The sequence below is a fragment of the Aulonocara sp. 'chitande type north' Nkhata Bay genome, linkage group LG1 (genome assembly GCF_057382095.1).
Source record: "Aulonocara sp. 'chitande type north' Nkhata Bay isolate Kocher_YH1m ecotype deep benthic linkage group LG1, A_spYH_male_GT1.1, whole genome shotgun sequence".
Taxonomy (NCBI): domain Eukaryota; kingdom Metazoa; phylum Chordata; class Actinopteri; order Cichliformes; family Cichlidae; genus Aulonocara; species Aulonocara sp. 'chitande type north' Nkhata Bay.
In genome coordinates, this window is record NC_141344.1 from 29,427,855 (window position 1) to 29,441,397 (window position 13,543).

A 13,543-nucleotide genomic window follows, 5' to 3' on the forward strand; every position below is an offset into this window, starting at 1 on the left:
CCAAAAGATGATTAGACAGAACAATCAGTAAATCAACCAGTCGATAAATAAATAAATAATAAAACGCTGTTGTGTTTAGGCCAAATAGTCCCAGCAGTTCACCTGTGGTGAGCTGAGGCGCATTAATATTTCAGGTTAAAGGTTTGTTTAAACAATTGGGCGCATATCAATGAGGCCCGCTAATTTGTAGGCCATCCAGCAGTAAGAGCTCGCCTAAAATTACCGCTGAAATGTCTAATTAAAAACCCCCCTCGCTGCTGAGCCAGCCACGTCAGCTCACGTTTCCCCCGGAATACGCGGCGACAATGGCTGCATTCAAGTCGGCGGTCTAAATAATTAAAAAGACAGGAATAATTACAGTATAAAATTGTAATTATTGGCGGGGGGCTGCTGGGGGGTGGGGCGGTGGTGTGTGTGTGGAGGGGGGGCTCTTGATGGTGAAAGAGGAGAGGATGCGCTTAGGATCAGGTTCAGCATCAATATTGCAGGGAGGTAAAGCTGGGGAGCTCAGGCTGCACGCGGGCTGATGATACTTCATACACGCTCGTCACTCGCTCTGCACTCCAAGCCACACTTCATACACTCTCCACGCGCAGGCACTCGGCTCGAGAGTGTGAAGCATGTCCCGGTTTTATTCGCCACGAGCTGCTCCGCTTCCTACCTGCTGTCAGTGCGTGTTTGTGCAGCGGTCGGTGCGATGGCAGAGCCGGGCTTTGCTCGCCCTCCATAAGTGCCCAGTAAAGTTGTCATGCGCGGGGCACTCTGGGGATGTTCTGCAGCTGGTTTGTCTGTGAAATGAGCCAAAGCACCGGCTTTTAACACGTCATCATTTTCAGAGGAAACATCTGAGCTGATCTAAAGAACAGGTCACGCAGGAGCTGTGAGACCTTTCTGACTTTTTTCTGCGAATGTTCCTCAAACAGCATCAGAGAAATTATTTGTATCGAACATAATGAGTCAAATCTGACTCCTCTCTGATTGTTGATTATAAGTTAATGTTTCATCTTCCACAAGTGAACTTTTAGATGAACTTCTGTTTTTTTTAGACAGTGTAAATAATGGAGTCCTGATACTGATTAGTGAGAGCAATAAACATGAGAAATAATGCGTCAGCATGTCTCTCTCTGTGTGAGTGAAACTGGGACTAAAGGTGTATTGAGTGAGATGTTTTATGGCCGTCTTTATGTGACATCACAATGCTGGATGTAGAAGATGTGTTTTGTTTTTTACTTTAATTTAGCCTCCGAAAGGGTGTAGTCCTGAGACAAAAGTGTGGCTGATGTAGGAAAGCAAATCTGACTTTGTATTATTTACTTGATTTCCAAATATTGCTCTAAAACGGCACGGCATTATCTCAGTGACACTATTATCCATCGATCCGGTTATTACAGGACTGAATCAAATATTCTGTTGATCCGCGCGTGTGTGTGTGTGTGTGTGTGTGTGTGTGTGTGTGTGTGTGTGTGTGTGTGTGTGTGTGTGTGTGTGTGTGTGTGTGTGTGTGTGAGACAGCCTGAGGCATCATCATCATGAGCTCACTCCAGATTACACGCAAAGACTCTAAACACAGTCACTTCCAGGTCCAAGCGTCTTTCTCTGCTTTCTGTCTTTCAAATCATTTTCTCCTTTCTGACTCCCCCCCCCCCCTTTCTGTTTCTTTTTTAATCGCCAAAGCCTGGGATTGATTTGTGTGGCCGGCGTGGAAGCCGAACAGATGGCCGTGTAACTTGATGAGCCCGGGCCTTTAGTCATTCCTGGTGCCCTCCACTGTGCCACTCCGGTTTGTCGGTGAGCTCCAACTTCGGCGGAAATAATACAAGATCTGCGTGATTAGATCGGAGCTTATCATTAATACACACCGAGCCCGATCTGTTAAGACCAGCGGTGATTACCTCCCCGACAACATTATGGGATCCGGGTGGAGGCCCCCTAGAGGGTCCTTGACTGGGTTCAGAAAAGGGTCACGACTGTGGCGTTATATTTTTCCTTTATTTTTGGTATCTTTGTGCAGATATCTCCGATGATGTCACGATGTCTCCTTCTTAATTTATATATAATAGCAAATAAATAAATATATAATCACGAGTCTGAGGGCCAAAATGATTTTCCATCTGGGGTCAGCAGGGGCCTAATTGATATTTTTGTTTCTGATCATGTTTGAGCTGCAGAGAGAGAGAGAGGGTGAGACTCAGAGAGAGAGAGCCATTACACACCAGCATGACAAGACACAGAGAGGGGGGGGGGGGGGGGGGGGGAGAGAGAGAGAGAGAGAGAGAGAGAGAGAGAGAGGTGCCATGTGTTTCCTGTCTGCGCGCCAGTCACCTCCCCTTGCTCCGACAGGATGGAGGTCCCGCGTGCTGCTGCCTGCCCTGAAATGCACTGAAATAAAGGCTCCTCCTCAGCGCTTTCACTGCCAGTGCGCCTTCTTTTCTCCATCCTCTCTCCCTCTCTGGACTCTCTCAATTTTTGTCTGTTTATTTTCATTTTATTTATTGTTAATATTGATTTCCCAGCCTGACTTCCCCTACGGTGTGTTGCTTTTACAGGAGAGAAAGGTATGTCTCTGTTTTTGTTTTCCTTATCACCAAATTCATCCTAAAATTACAACAACAATTTACAACAGCTAATTTAATTTAATTTCTCGCGATTTGACCGTAACTCGGCTGTATCAGTGGCTTCGTAATACTTCAAAATAGTAACAAAATAAAAGCAGGGGTTTGCGTGCGTTTTGGCACAAGAGACGCCGAAAGTTAAGTACGCGCAGGGGAACGTGAGATAGGCCCGCTTCAACCAAATTTCGAGCAGTCGTCTGCGGCTAATCTGCGCAGAAGCTTTAATTATATATGGGCCTGGTCTTTTATTAACAATGCAAAGACGCACGCTTGGACCTGTGTAATTAGCTCGCGGGAAAGCGGCTTATAGTTGTTCTTTTCCTCTCCGCTAAGCGCATTGACGCAGCTCAGGCTGCATTTTCCTTCTGTCCTTATCCACCTATAAGATTCTTATGTGACCCTTAAGTAGTTCCCCCTTAACGGCTGAGCCGATTTCAGGATAAAGAGTAGCGGTAGAAGTAGATCCACCAACGCGCAGGAGCCTGTAGGACAGGAGAGGAGGCAGAGAGCACGGAAATCATGCTGAAATAATAAATACGTCTAATTAATTTCACTTAAAAAGTATTATTATTATTATTATTATTATTATTATTATTATTATTATTATTATTATTATTATTATTATTCAAACAGTTAAAAGACCCTCTGCTATTGCTTCATTTTAATTATGACACAATTGTAATAATTACTTTTATATATATAATTTTTGGTCAATGCCGATTATAATAATACGGAAATAATATATATTTAATATTTGCCTTTCAAATGGTTATTATTTAGGCGTTTTAAAGTATTTTTATTCGTTTTCTGTGATGTTTTTCATTTTTCTCGCAGACTTGAGTCATGCGAAGATTCAGAACACGGTAAACATATAGTGCTTGCGTAAACAACCCCACGGGCCTCCGGTTCACTGTCTTGTCTTCTGTTTGACTCACAGGCTTCCAGGGATGGAGTCGATGCCCGGACAGCTTCGAGACGCGGGACGAGACGCTAGCTCTTCCCCAAGTTTAAAGCAGGGCGCGCAGAGCTTTTCCAGCCCCGGCTCTCTCAAACCGAACCAAGTGAGTGAGACATCCCTGTACGGGGTGCCCATCGTGTCTCTTGTCATAGACGGCAAGGAGAGACTGTGTCTGGCGCAGATTTCCAACACCTTGCTGAAAAACTACAGCTACAACGAGATACACAACCGCCGGGTGGCTCTGGGCATCACCTGTGTGCAGTGCACGCCGGTGCAGCTGGAACTCCTGCGCCGGGCCGGGGCTATGCCCATTTCCTCCAGGCGCTGCGGCATGATCACCAAAAGGGAGGCCGAGAGGCTCTGCAAGTCCTTCCTGGGAGCGCACAGCCCGCCAAAGCTACCAGAAAATTTTGCATTTGACGTGTCTCACGAGTGCGCATGGGGCAGCAGGGGCAGCTTTATACCCGCGAGATACAACAGCTCCAGAGCGAAGTGCATCAAGTGCAGCTTTTGCAACATGTATTTCTCTCCCAATAAATTCATTTTCCACTCCCACCGCACCCCAGAGTCCAAGTATCTGCAGCCGGACGCGGCCAACTTCAATTCGTGGAGACGCCATTTGAAACTGACGGAAAAAAAATCCAATGATGATATTTGCCACGCGTGGGAGGATGTGAAGGCCATGTTCAACGGGGGGAGCAGAAAGAGGACTCTGCCCATGAGCGGCTCGGGGATGTCCTCGTCCATGAAATCACAGGCCTCGTCCAGCCTGGTTCAAAGCAGCTCCCCGGAGATCCCCCACAAAACATTGCGCTGCGACGAGGATCAGGGGAGCAACAACCTGAGTCTGGCGAGGGGCGAACGGAGTTACCCGGTCATCCCGGTGCCCAGCAAGAGCTTTGGCATGCTTCAGAAAATCCCCCCACCTCTGTTCCCTCACCACCCCTACGGCTTCCCTAGTTATGGGCTGTGTCAGAAAAAGAGCGACGGGGTGCCTGACGTGAACAAAAACAACATCCCCGGTGTGTTTTGGCCCGGCACAAAGGATCCGATCTACCCGGCCTTCCCCATGTTTTGGCCTGCAGCTGGAGGCCTACCGATGCCGCCCTACCCGGGCTCCCCACCCAAACCTCCCCCAGAGCTGCTAAGCGTCCGGCCGGCCGAACTCGACCTGTCGGACCAGAGCGAGAGGGGCGCAAACACACCAAAAGACACCAACCACCACCCTCACCACCAGCAGGACGGCGGAGAGCGCTGCCCCAGCTCCCAGTCCTCCTCCACCCGGAACGACGAGGACAAGTCCGGGGACGAGACCTCTCAGAGGAAAATCAGCTATATCTCCGCCTTTAGACCCGTCGTCAAAGACGCAGAGACCATTGCCAAACTGTACGGCAACCGGGACTCCTACGGGATACGCCCCGGCTACCTGTCCCCGGATTTTATCAGCGAGAGCTCCAGCTACAGATCGATATCACCGGACAGAGACAGCGTGGTGGACGACGACGACGACGACGACCTGGACGTGGACGTGGAGTCCAACCGGGGACAAGGCGAAGAGGATCCGATCCGGATATCACCGGGAGGAGACCACCGCGACTCCCCTGTACCGGAGCGGGTGTGCTCGGGTGCTGAGGAGAGTCAGGAGCAGGCCGATGCAGCCTCAAGCCCCGAGGCGGTCGCAGCATCACCGGAGGATTCCGCTCACACTGGGTCATCGGATGAGGACAGACAGATGCGTAATGGCTCCCCTCTTCATGAAGTAAGATTAGATTAAATGAAACTTTAATGATCCCCTTGGGGCGAGTTGAATTGTCACAGTTGTAGAAAATAAGATTAGAGAATTAGAGAGTGCATTAACATATTAGCCTCATTCAGACTTTGAGAAAGGAAATTCCAGATGTAGATATGTGTTTATTATTTATTATAGATATTAGTCGTAAGAGTGGTTAGTGGGGAGTGTTTGGACCACCTGCAGTGAAACTGCCTGAGTCCACGATTTTCTCCCAAATTCAGTTACAGCAACATTTTTTAATAGATACAACATAACACACACACACACACACACACACACACACACACACACACACACACACACACACACACACACACACACACTGTTTTTTCCCGTATTCAATGTTAATTAAACCACTGTATCCCAATTTGCACAAATCTGCAGAAATATTAATTAAAATCAAAATACTTTAATAACCCCGCTTCTTTCACCATCTTCACATCAAGCCATTCCTTTTATTTTCTTAAAAAAATAAAAGAGCGTAAATTGCGTGCACCAAATGACCAATAATTGCTGTGCCGCTATTAAAGACGATTGTTCCTTTTACAGGTGTATGCTCATGAAAAGGACGGCCACGTGCTTCTGAACGAGCCTTCCACGTTTGGGTCCAAACAATCGAGCAGATCCAACGGTAATTACCGATCCGGGTTATTAATGCGAGCGGGAGCGTCTCCTCGTCCTTTACCTGAAAATGTTTGTGGCTTGTTCGCTTCTAGGTGTTCACCACGTGTCTGAAATACAGACCCAGCGCACTGCAACGTCCTACCAGGAGCAGGACAGACAAGGTCGTTAATCATTCTGTTATCTGCTGTTTTAAAAATCGTCTTTACTTTTAATTATCGCCACATCTGACGACTTTGGGCTGGTTCGATACTTTTATTCAGCAGCTTTTTATAGTGTTACAGTTAATCAGGTTTTTATTGTTAGTTTTTTTTATTTGTGCGCAGCCGATGGAGCTTTACGCATCGACATCAGCGTGCACGAAAGAGACCTGCAGAACATGGCTAAAGGTAGGAGGCCCTTTTCAAGCCCGAATATGGATTAGAATTGAGAAGGAGGTGATATAAAGTGCCAGTAATTGTTACTCCATTTTTTTTTATTTGAGTACACACAGGGTGTGTTAAAAGCTGTGCTGGTCACTGCATCTAATCAGGACTAAATTTAAGTGTTATTTTAAATATTAACGAGTTTGCTTAAGCAGTTTGGATTGCATTAAATCTAACAAGACCGCAAACATTTTCAAATATAGTATTTTTTATTAAATGAACATTAAATATCGAGTTCCACCTCATTTTAAACAGAGCTAAATACCCCCAGCCTGTTAAAGATGGCGTGCCAGAATCCAAATGTGCATTTCCATTTTTATTTATTTAAATTTTTTTTTAGGCCTAAAGTGTTTCCATAGTTGTTAACCACTTAATCACAAGATGTAGGAGTTTTGACTTATTATTATAAGAGGAAATCGTTTAGAGGCTATTAATATTTTAACGAACAGAGCCATAACCCCGAGGCACGGCAGCTAATTATTTTACAACGCTTGGAAAAACCCTGGGACTCCATTATTATCGTCTCCACCTCCAGGCAATGCATGGCAATTACTGTGGCAGCGAGAAAGGAAAACAGTGAAAATGGTTGTTATCGAGGCTGTGAACGCACCTGAGAGTGCGGCTCGCATAAATCTTTATGTGCTGAAAATTCAAGAATATATCATTGTAAGTGGAAGTGTGTGTGTGTGTGCGCTTTAGGAAAAGCTGCTGATTTGTGGTGATTGGTGATGTTTTTTTGTTTTTGTGCAGAGGAATTACAGAAGCAGCTCGTGGAACAAGTGGAGCTGAGGAAGAAGTTGGAGAGAGAATTCCAGCATTTAAAAGGTGGGAGCATCACGAGCGTGTTTTTGTGAGTGAAAGTGACACAGACAGAGAGAGAGAGACACGCATTTTACATCTCTGTCTGGATTTTTAAAAACAGGCCGTGCTTTACAGCCAAACTATTTGCAGGAGAGGGAGTTTTTATTCTTTTTTTCTCCTTTGAATCCTGGATTGTGTCTTTAAATGTATCCCCACAAAGTCAGAGTTTCCATCTGATGTGGCCTTCGGTACTCTTCAGATAATTTTCAGGATCAAATGAAGCGTGAGCTGTCCTACAGAGAGGAAATGGTCCAGCAGCTGCAGATTGTTCGAGGTTTGTCTCTCTCCTTCTCTCTCTATATATATACACATATATTGTGCGCCTCCATAGACTCTGACTGTAAAGCAGATGTAGATCAATGCTCTTTAAGTTTATGAGGGGGAAAAATGGAGCCACAAAAACGTTTAAATATCATAAAGCATTGTAATCCATCTGAAAACAAAAAAACCATGCACTGAACTAAAAAGGAAAAAAGAAAAAGAAAGGAAAAGTGACACTTGCATATTGAAATATTGGCAATTTGTGTCCAGGCTTTTTCCTGTAAATTTCATACTTTTTTTTTTTGTGTCCAGCAGTTCAGTAAATTATTAGGTATCAAAAGGTGAAATTGAAACCGCATTGTTTTGTTACCAAAGGTTATTTTCTCCTAAATCATGCTCTGGAAAATTGAATAGACAGACCATTATGTAGTGCTGTATCGGTTACATGCAGTAGACAGCAACTAATGCCGCCCGTTAAAGGATTGGTTTAGTGTTACAGTAGTTTAAATACAGGGTTCAAGTACACAGAGGGGTCACTCTAAATACCACAGGGGCAAACAACATACATTACACTCCTCCACCTCACATCCTCCAACAGCAGTTTACATTTTTACTTATTTTATTTATTTATTTTTTGTATTCATTTCATTTTTTTTCGATAGACACTTTGTGCAGCGAGTTGGACCAAGAGAGAAAGGCTCGTTATGCAATACAACAGAAGCTAAAAGGTAATTTTATCTGGTCCAAGAAGGAATACGTGTAATCTTTGCCTTCAATTCTAAATATGCAAGTGGAACTTTTTATTAAACATCTCCTGTGATCAGTGATCAATAGACAATATTTAAATTACCACCACCAACAACAACAAAAAGCAATAAGGGGTAGGTTTACAATTTTCAAAACAGTCTCAAGGCAGTGCTCACATGCACACATTAAAACACTGAAAGCACCGCTGTGTTCCTCCTGGTGGCTCTTCAAGCGATTTCAGTGTAAGTGACCAAAAAGCCACAGCAGGCAGCACTCAAATAAAGTGCCCATCTTCCAAACTGGCACTTATTTACAGCTTATTTTCCCTCTTTTTTTTTTACTGGTCCTCCACCACAGCTCAGCACAGAAACATTGTGTTTTTACAACCTTTCCATCCATCTGATTGTCTGTATACTTAATCTGTGCAAAAAAACCCCAAAAAAATACCCCAGCTGCAAATGCATTTTGCATGAATTTGTACGTAATGGAAAATGCTTATTAATAAAGGTGAGCTGGAAAGAGCATTTGTAAGTCATATGACTTTAACACCCAGTGAAGATAATAAAAATTATGGCCCAATTTGCAAAAAGAAATAAGGAGAATGTGGCCAAATTCAAGCAAACCCCAAAAATGAGTGGAAATGCGCTTTATTTCCTGTCTTCTTTCTATTCCTTTTCACATCGTTGTCCAACGTTTTGAGGTTTTACTGCTGATTTTCTGATTATGTCTCCTTGCTGCTTCCTCTTCTTCTGCAGTGGTTTAATGGCGGCGAACGGGGAGTTAGCTCCACCAACTGTTTCATTTAATTAACAGAAATGTTAATTAATTCTCTTCAAATTTGAACAACATTTGGTGGGAAAGTTCAAATTTGTGGAAACAAAGAGTAAATAGGACTTGGGAGGCGGGGGCGAAGGGATTTTTTTTCCCCCCTGTCACTTACACTGAAGTCATCTTAGGACACGAGGAACATTTACAACAAGTAGAAAGAAAATAAGGGTTGAATATGTGAGTATTGTTACTCTTTACAAGATCAGAGGAGGCATAGATCCAACTCACACTTCATTGTGTCATCGGTAGTTTGTGAGGTTGCATTGTCTGCATTTCCACTGCATGTTCTCACTGATGGACTCGTTCCTCCCCAGAAGCTCACGACGCCCTTCACCATTTCTCCTGCAAGATGCTCACCCCCCGTCAGTGCACCGGAGCCTGCACCTTCAAACCCCCGCTGCTGCCTCCCTAGTGCCTGGCACAACACAGCACCTGACCCCAGCACAGCCCAAAAAAAATAATAATAATAATAATAAAAAAAAGCAACACATATATACACACACGCACATACATAGATATGAACACACAGGCCCGCCTCAAGAGCTCTCACCTCCCACCAAGGAGCACCAACCTGCTGTACAGATGCACTGCTGATTTTAGCACCTGACTTGAGCAAACCCATCGAGACTCAGAGGAGAGGGATTTGACGCCTCCTCAAAATAATAAAAGAAAACGAATAAAACTGAACTCTTGTATTAGAGAGATCAGGGTTTGCTTACACACAGAGTTTATGTTGGGAATCACAGGATTGTAGACGTGAAGCTGCAAAGCTCAAACCAAGGAGTGTCCCCGAGTAAAGCTGTCTGCTCTTGAGCTATTCTGAAAAGAAAGAGAAGAAGAAAAAAACCCAACACTATATACATACAGTATATATATCATGTGACGATGTGCAATGTACATTTGTGATATTAAGTTCAAAATGTATCTCATTGTTTAGATTCTGTTGCTTGTTTGAATATGTTGGATTTTTACATATGTTTGTTATTTATCTGTACTGGATTTAACTTATTGTTTAGATGATTTGTAACACTGTACGTGGTTAAGCACTTTAAATGGGCACAAGTCATGAATTTGACCAAATTCTCTCATCAGAACTACGAGTATGTTTATGGTTTGAATAGAGCACATTATTATTGTTATTACGAGCACTTAACTCAGCAGCCCTTCAGGTTTCACATCAAACAATAAAAGACTTTTCTTTCACCGAGTGTCGCGTCACGCCAGCTCTGAAGTCTTTTTTTGTAATCTCATGTGCATTTTAGACACAAATCCATCACTTTCTCTGTGCCAGGGTTTTCCATGGTGACATTCATCTGTGAGACACAACCAAAAAATCCTTTCTTGTCCACGTGACTGTCTTTTTTATATGGAGAAGACACTGTGGGAAATAGAAACAAATGCCAGTTTCTGACTTGATTTACTCACAATTTACCAGTTTCTGTATGCACTCATGTCCATATGAATAAAATGTGAAGCCACTTTCTGCTCTGTAGCCTTTTACTCCATTGGTTTCTTTCACCGGTGCGAGCCTGACACCTGCTGGCCTCCGCGCAGAATAACTCCTCGTGAGGTGGCTCATATTTCGCCTTATTGTATTTGAGTTCAACATGATCTCTTTCATTAGGCAGCTACATCGGTGCATGACATGTCCAGTCAACTTATAATGTTTGACGTCGAGTCAGGGGAGCAGGCTGATCTAATAGTGAAATCTAATTCTTCTGATGGGAGGACTAATAGATATTGATTACACAGCTCTCGGTCCCTGGATGCTGAGAGAGATACTCACATAATGTCACTGAGACACAATGAATGTTAATTTTCTGTGAACGTAATTGCCCTGCGTGGCAAAGCTCATTCCCTCTGAATACTAACGAGGCCCGCAGAGCTGAGCACAACTACGGCGGGAACGATTGGCTGCTTTACTGTAGTGTTATCCAGCCGCTGTAATATTAAGCAAAAGCTCATTGAGTCTGATATGAATGGATGGATTATGCGACAGCGGGAACCTGGGCACAAAATAACTACAAATGACACAGCAGCGTGTTTTCTCTTCTCCTCTCTGTTAACGTGTGGCATCTATTTAGCCACGTTTTGCTCCGTCTAGTTATTTTTCATGTCCTCGTGGTCATTTTGTAGCTCTTTGTTGAAGGTTTCTATTTCTTCTGTCTCTTTATTGTTATTTTGTATCATTTTTTAAGGCATTTTACATCTCTTTGCCATGGATTTGTTCCTCTCGGCCATTATGTTGCATCTGTTTTTTGGTCATTTTATGTCTCGTCATGGTCATTTTGTCTCATTGGGTGTTTTTCATCTCCTTGTGGTCTTTTTGTGCTTCTTTATTGTTGGTTTGTATCTCTGTGGAGTCCTTGTGCATCCCTTTGTGGTTGTTTTGTGTCTCTTTGGGGAGTCTTTGCACCTCTTTTCTGCCATCGCTCTCTCTCCCTGACCTCTTGACCTCTCTGGGTTGTGCAGGGTAGTCGGATTCATCGGGACATCATCCATGATAACAGGTTGGGAAAATCCTACTAACATATCCTACTATCAAGGATATTTCTAAACTGTAAACTGCACTTGCTGTGATTGTGAAGACCGAGTTGTTGCAGAAATGTTCAATTAGCAGTAACATTTATTGAAGAACTTCATTGTTTCTGATGCGTGTTATATTTGAAAATAAATCACATTCAAATAAAACGGGGGAAAACACGGAACTTTCACACAGCTTAAATTATCAATCGTAGGCTAATACTGTAAATGATACAATAATATGACAAAGATTGAATCTGAGAGATTATTTCATGGAAAATTAACTAAAATAAAAAGGCTAACCAAAGGCATCCCTCCCGCTCAAGCAATGCCAGCTAACAAGCAGGAGCCATGTGTGGCTGTAGCGCTTGCTTATATGACTTTTGCATCAAAGTGATAAAGTATATTTATTTGCTGTACATTTAATTAACTGCAATGGTCATCAGTGGAAGATCAACACATGCATAAAGCAGGAAATGAAAACTACTGGTATGTTTGAATGCACTTAAAATGTGAAAGGTGTGCGTGTTACATTATGTAATCAGCATTTCAGTGTCATAGCTACATCGGCCGGACAATTTAATCTGTAACATTTTAACCTTTAGTCTGAAAAGTAAGTAGTAACATTTAATGCAGGAGGGTGAAAAGTATAATATGTATACATTTGTATCCACCTGATTTCTCATAGAGAAGCACGTTGATTTTGGCGAGTGGAGAATGCTGATATGTTTCATACCTGGTGCCGTCATACAGGATGTCACTGTCATGTGCTCACGAGGCTCCACTTTAGATCCATCCAGTCAAAGACTTTAAAAGGAGATTGACGTGTTATCCTCCTGTGGGACGGTTGTCTCGCAGTATTTGCAGTCTGGTCTGCTTATTAATCATTTGCCTGTATAAACATGTGTGGTCAGGGGACACCTGTCCCATCCCCGGCTGGAAACAATGCAACAGATGGCAGCAATCCATAGTAATATAATGAAACCTCTGCTTATTCTCTCCTATATGAAACAAGCAGCGGAACTAGTTTGGTCAATAGATTCTTTGTATGTGGAAAAGAGCCATTTGTGATAATGGATTTGGGCTCAAAGCTTAATGGCTTTGATGTAATACTGATTTTTTTTCTTGTTTTGTTCATGATGGAAATACAGAACCATTACAGCACACACAGGAGGGCCACAGAGGCGGGTTCACTATTTAGATCAGGTTGTTTCAGTTTCAGCTTCATTTCAAATGATAGGGCGCCACCTACTGGCTTTCTCATCAGTGATAAAAGGCTTGGTTGTTTCAGGGTATAAATATTAAAGTTCTTCAGATAAAGTTTAAATCATAATTTCTGCAACCAACCAAAAAGTAGAAAAAATTATTTTAGTTTAAAAATGGTAAATTAAGATTTTTGGAGAAGTGTTTCTAGTATTTGGGGGAGGGGAGGGCTTTTTTTTTCTTCTTTTTAACCAACTTGGCAAAAGGCTTTAAATGAAGGGTGTCAAACACAAGGCCTGGGGGCCATAATTGGCCTGTCAAAGAACCCAATCTGGGCCTCTGGATGGCTTTTTAAGATGTGAAGGAGGACTTTTAACTGTGTTTCCATAGCATTTCCTGCTGATAAAGAAATCCACCAGTACCATTCACACAAATGGTTAAGTCAGCAAAAAGCTTCTATTCTATTAGCTATCAATAAAGAAGTGTTAAAAAAGGGGTGGGGGGAAAAGGACATTTTCTGGGCAGTGAACTACCTGTTTTTTCTCTGTAATTTTACGTGTTTATTTATTTGTACTGACAGATTTCTTGCGTTTACTATAGCAGTGTTTCTTTATCATGTAGAAAAACTTTGATGTACTGCTGAAGTTGCACTTCTTCTACATTAAATGGGATATACGTGTAGTTAAACATCTTTACGCTGACAGAGAGGGGA

At 43.0% G+C, this 13,543-nt stretch overlaps 1 protein-coding gene across 5 annotated transcripts; it reads left to right on the plus strand.

The window, feature by feature from the left end:
- The first annotated feature begins 2,340 nt into the window (after positions 1-2,340).
- skor1a (SKI family transcriptional corepressor 1a) lies at positions 2,341-10,313 on the plus strand. Of its 5 annotated transcripts, none has more exons than XM_086292344.1 (9): positions 2,341-2,555; positions 3,550-5,329; positions 5,912-5,993; positions 6,079-6,147; positions 6,310-6,372; positions 7,159-7,233; positions 7,469-7,543; positions 8,193-8,258; positions 9,420-10,313. In XM_086292344.1, exons 2-9 carry the CDS (start codon positions 3,560-3,562, stop codon positions 9,515-9,517), a joined length of 2,298 nt encoding a protein of 765 aa, XP_086148470.1. In that variant the 5' UTR covers positions 2,341-2,555; positions 3,550-3,559; the 3' UTR covers positions 9,518-10,313. The 5 variants fall into 5 exon arrangements, with proteins under 5 accessions (XP_086148470.1, XP_086148486.1, XP_086148496.1 ...); XM_086292360.1 differs by having other exon boundaries at positions 9,423-10,313; XM_086292352.1 differs by lacking the exon at positions 2,341-2,555 and adding an exon at positions 3,071-3,173.
- Positions 10,314-13,543: the final 3,230 nt, after the last annotated feature.

What these genes read in the sequence shown, in the direction of transcription:
- skor1a (XM_086292344.1), top strand. Translation starts at nt 3,560, where the DNA reads ATGGAGTCGATGCCCGGACAGCTTCGAGACGCGGGACGAGACGCTAGC. An exon ending in ACAATCGAGCAGATCCAACG is followed by an intron (nt 5,994 to 6,078) that starts GTAATTACCGAT and finishes GTTCGCTTCTAG; the next exon opens with GTGTTCACCACGTGTCTGAA. An exon ending in CCAGGAGCAGGACAGACAAG is followed by an intron (nt 6,148 to 6,309) that starts GTCGTTAATCAT and finishes ATTTGTGCGCAG; the next exon opens with CCGATGGAGCTTTACGCATC.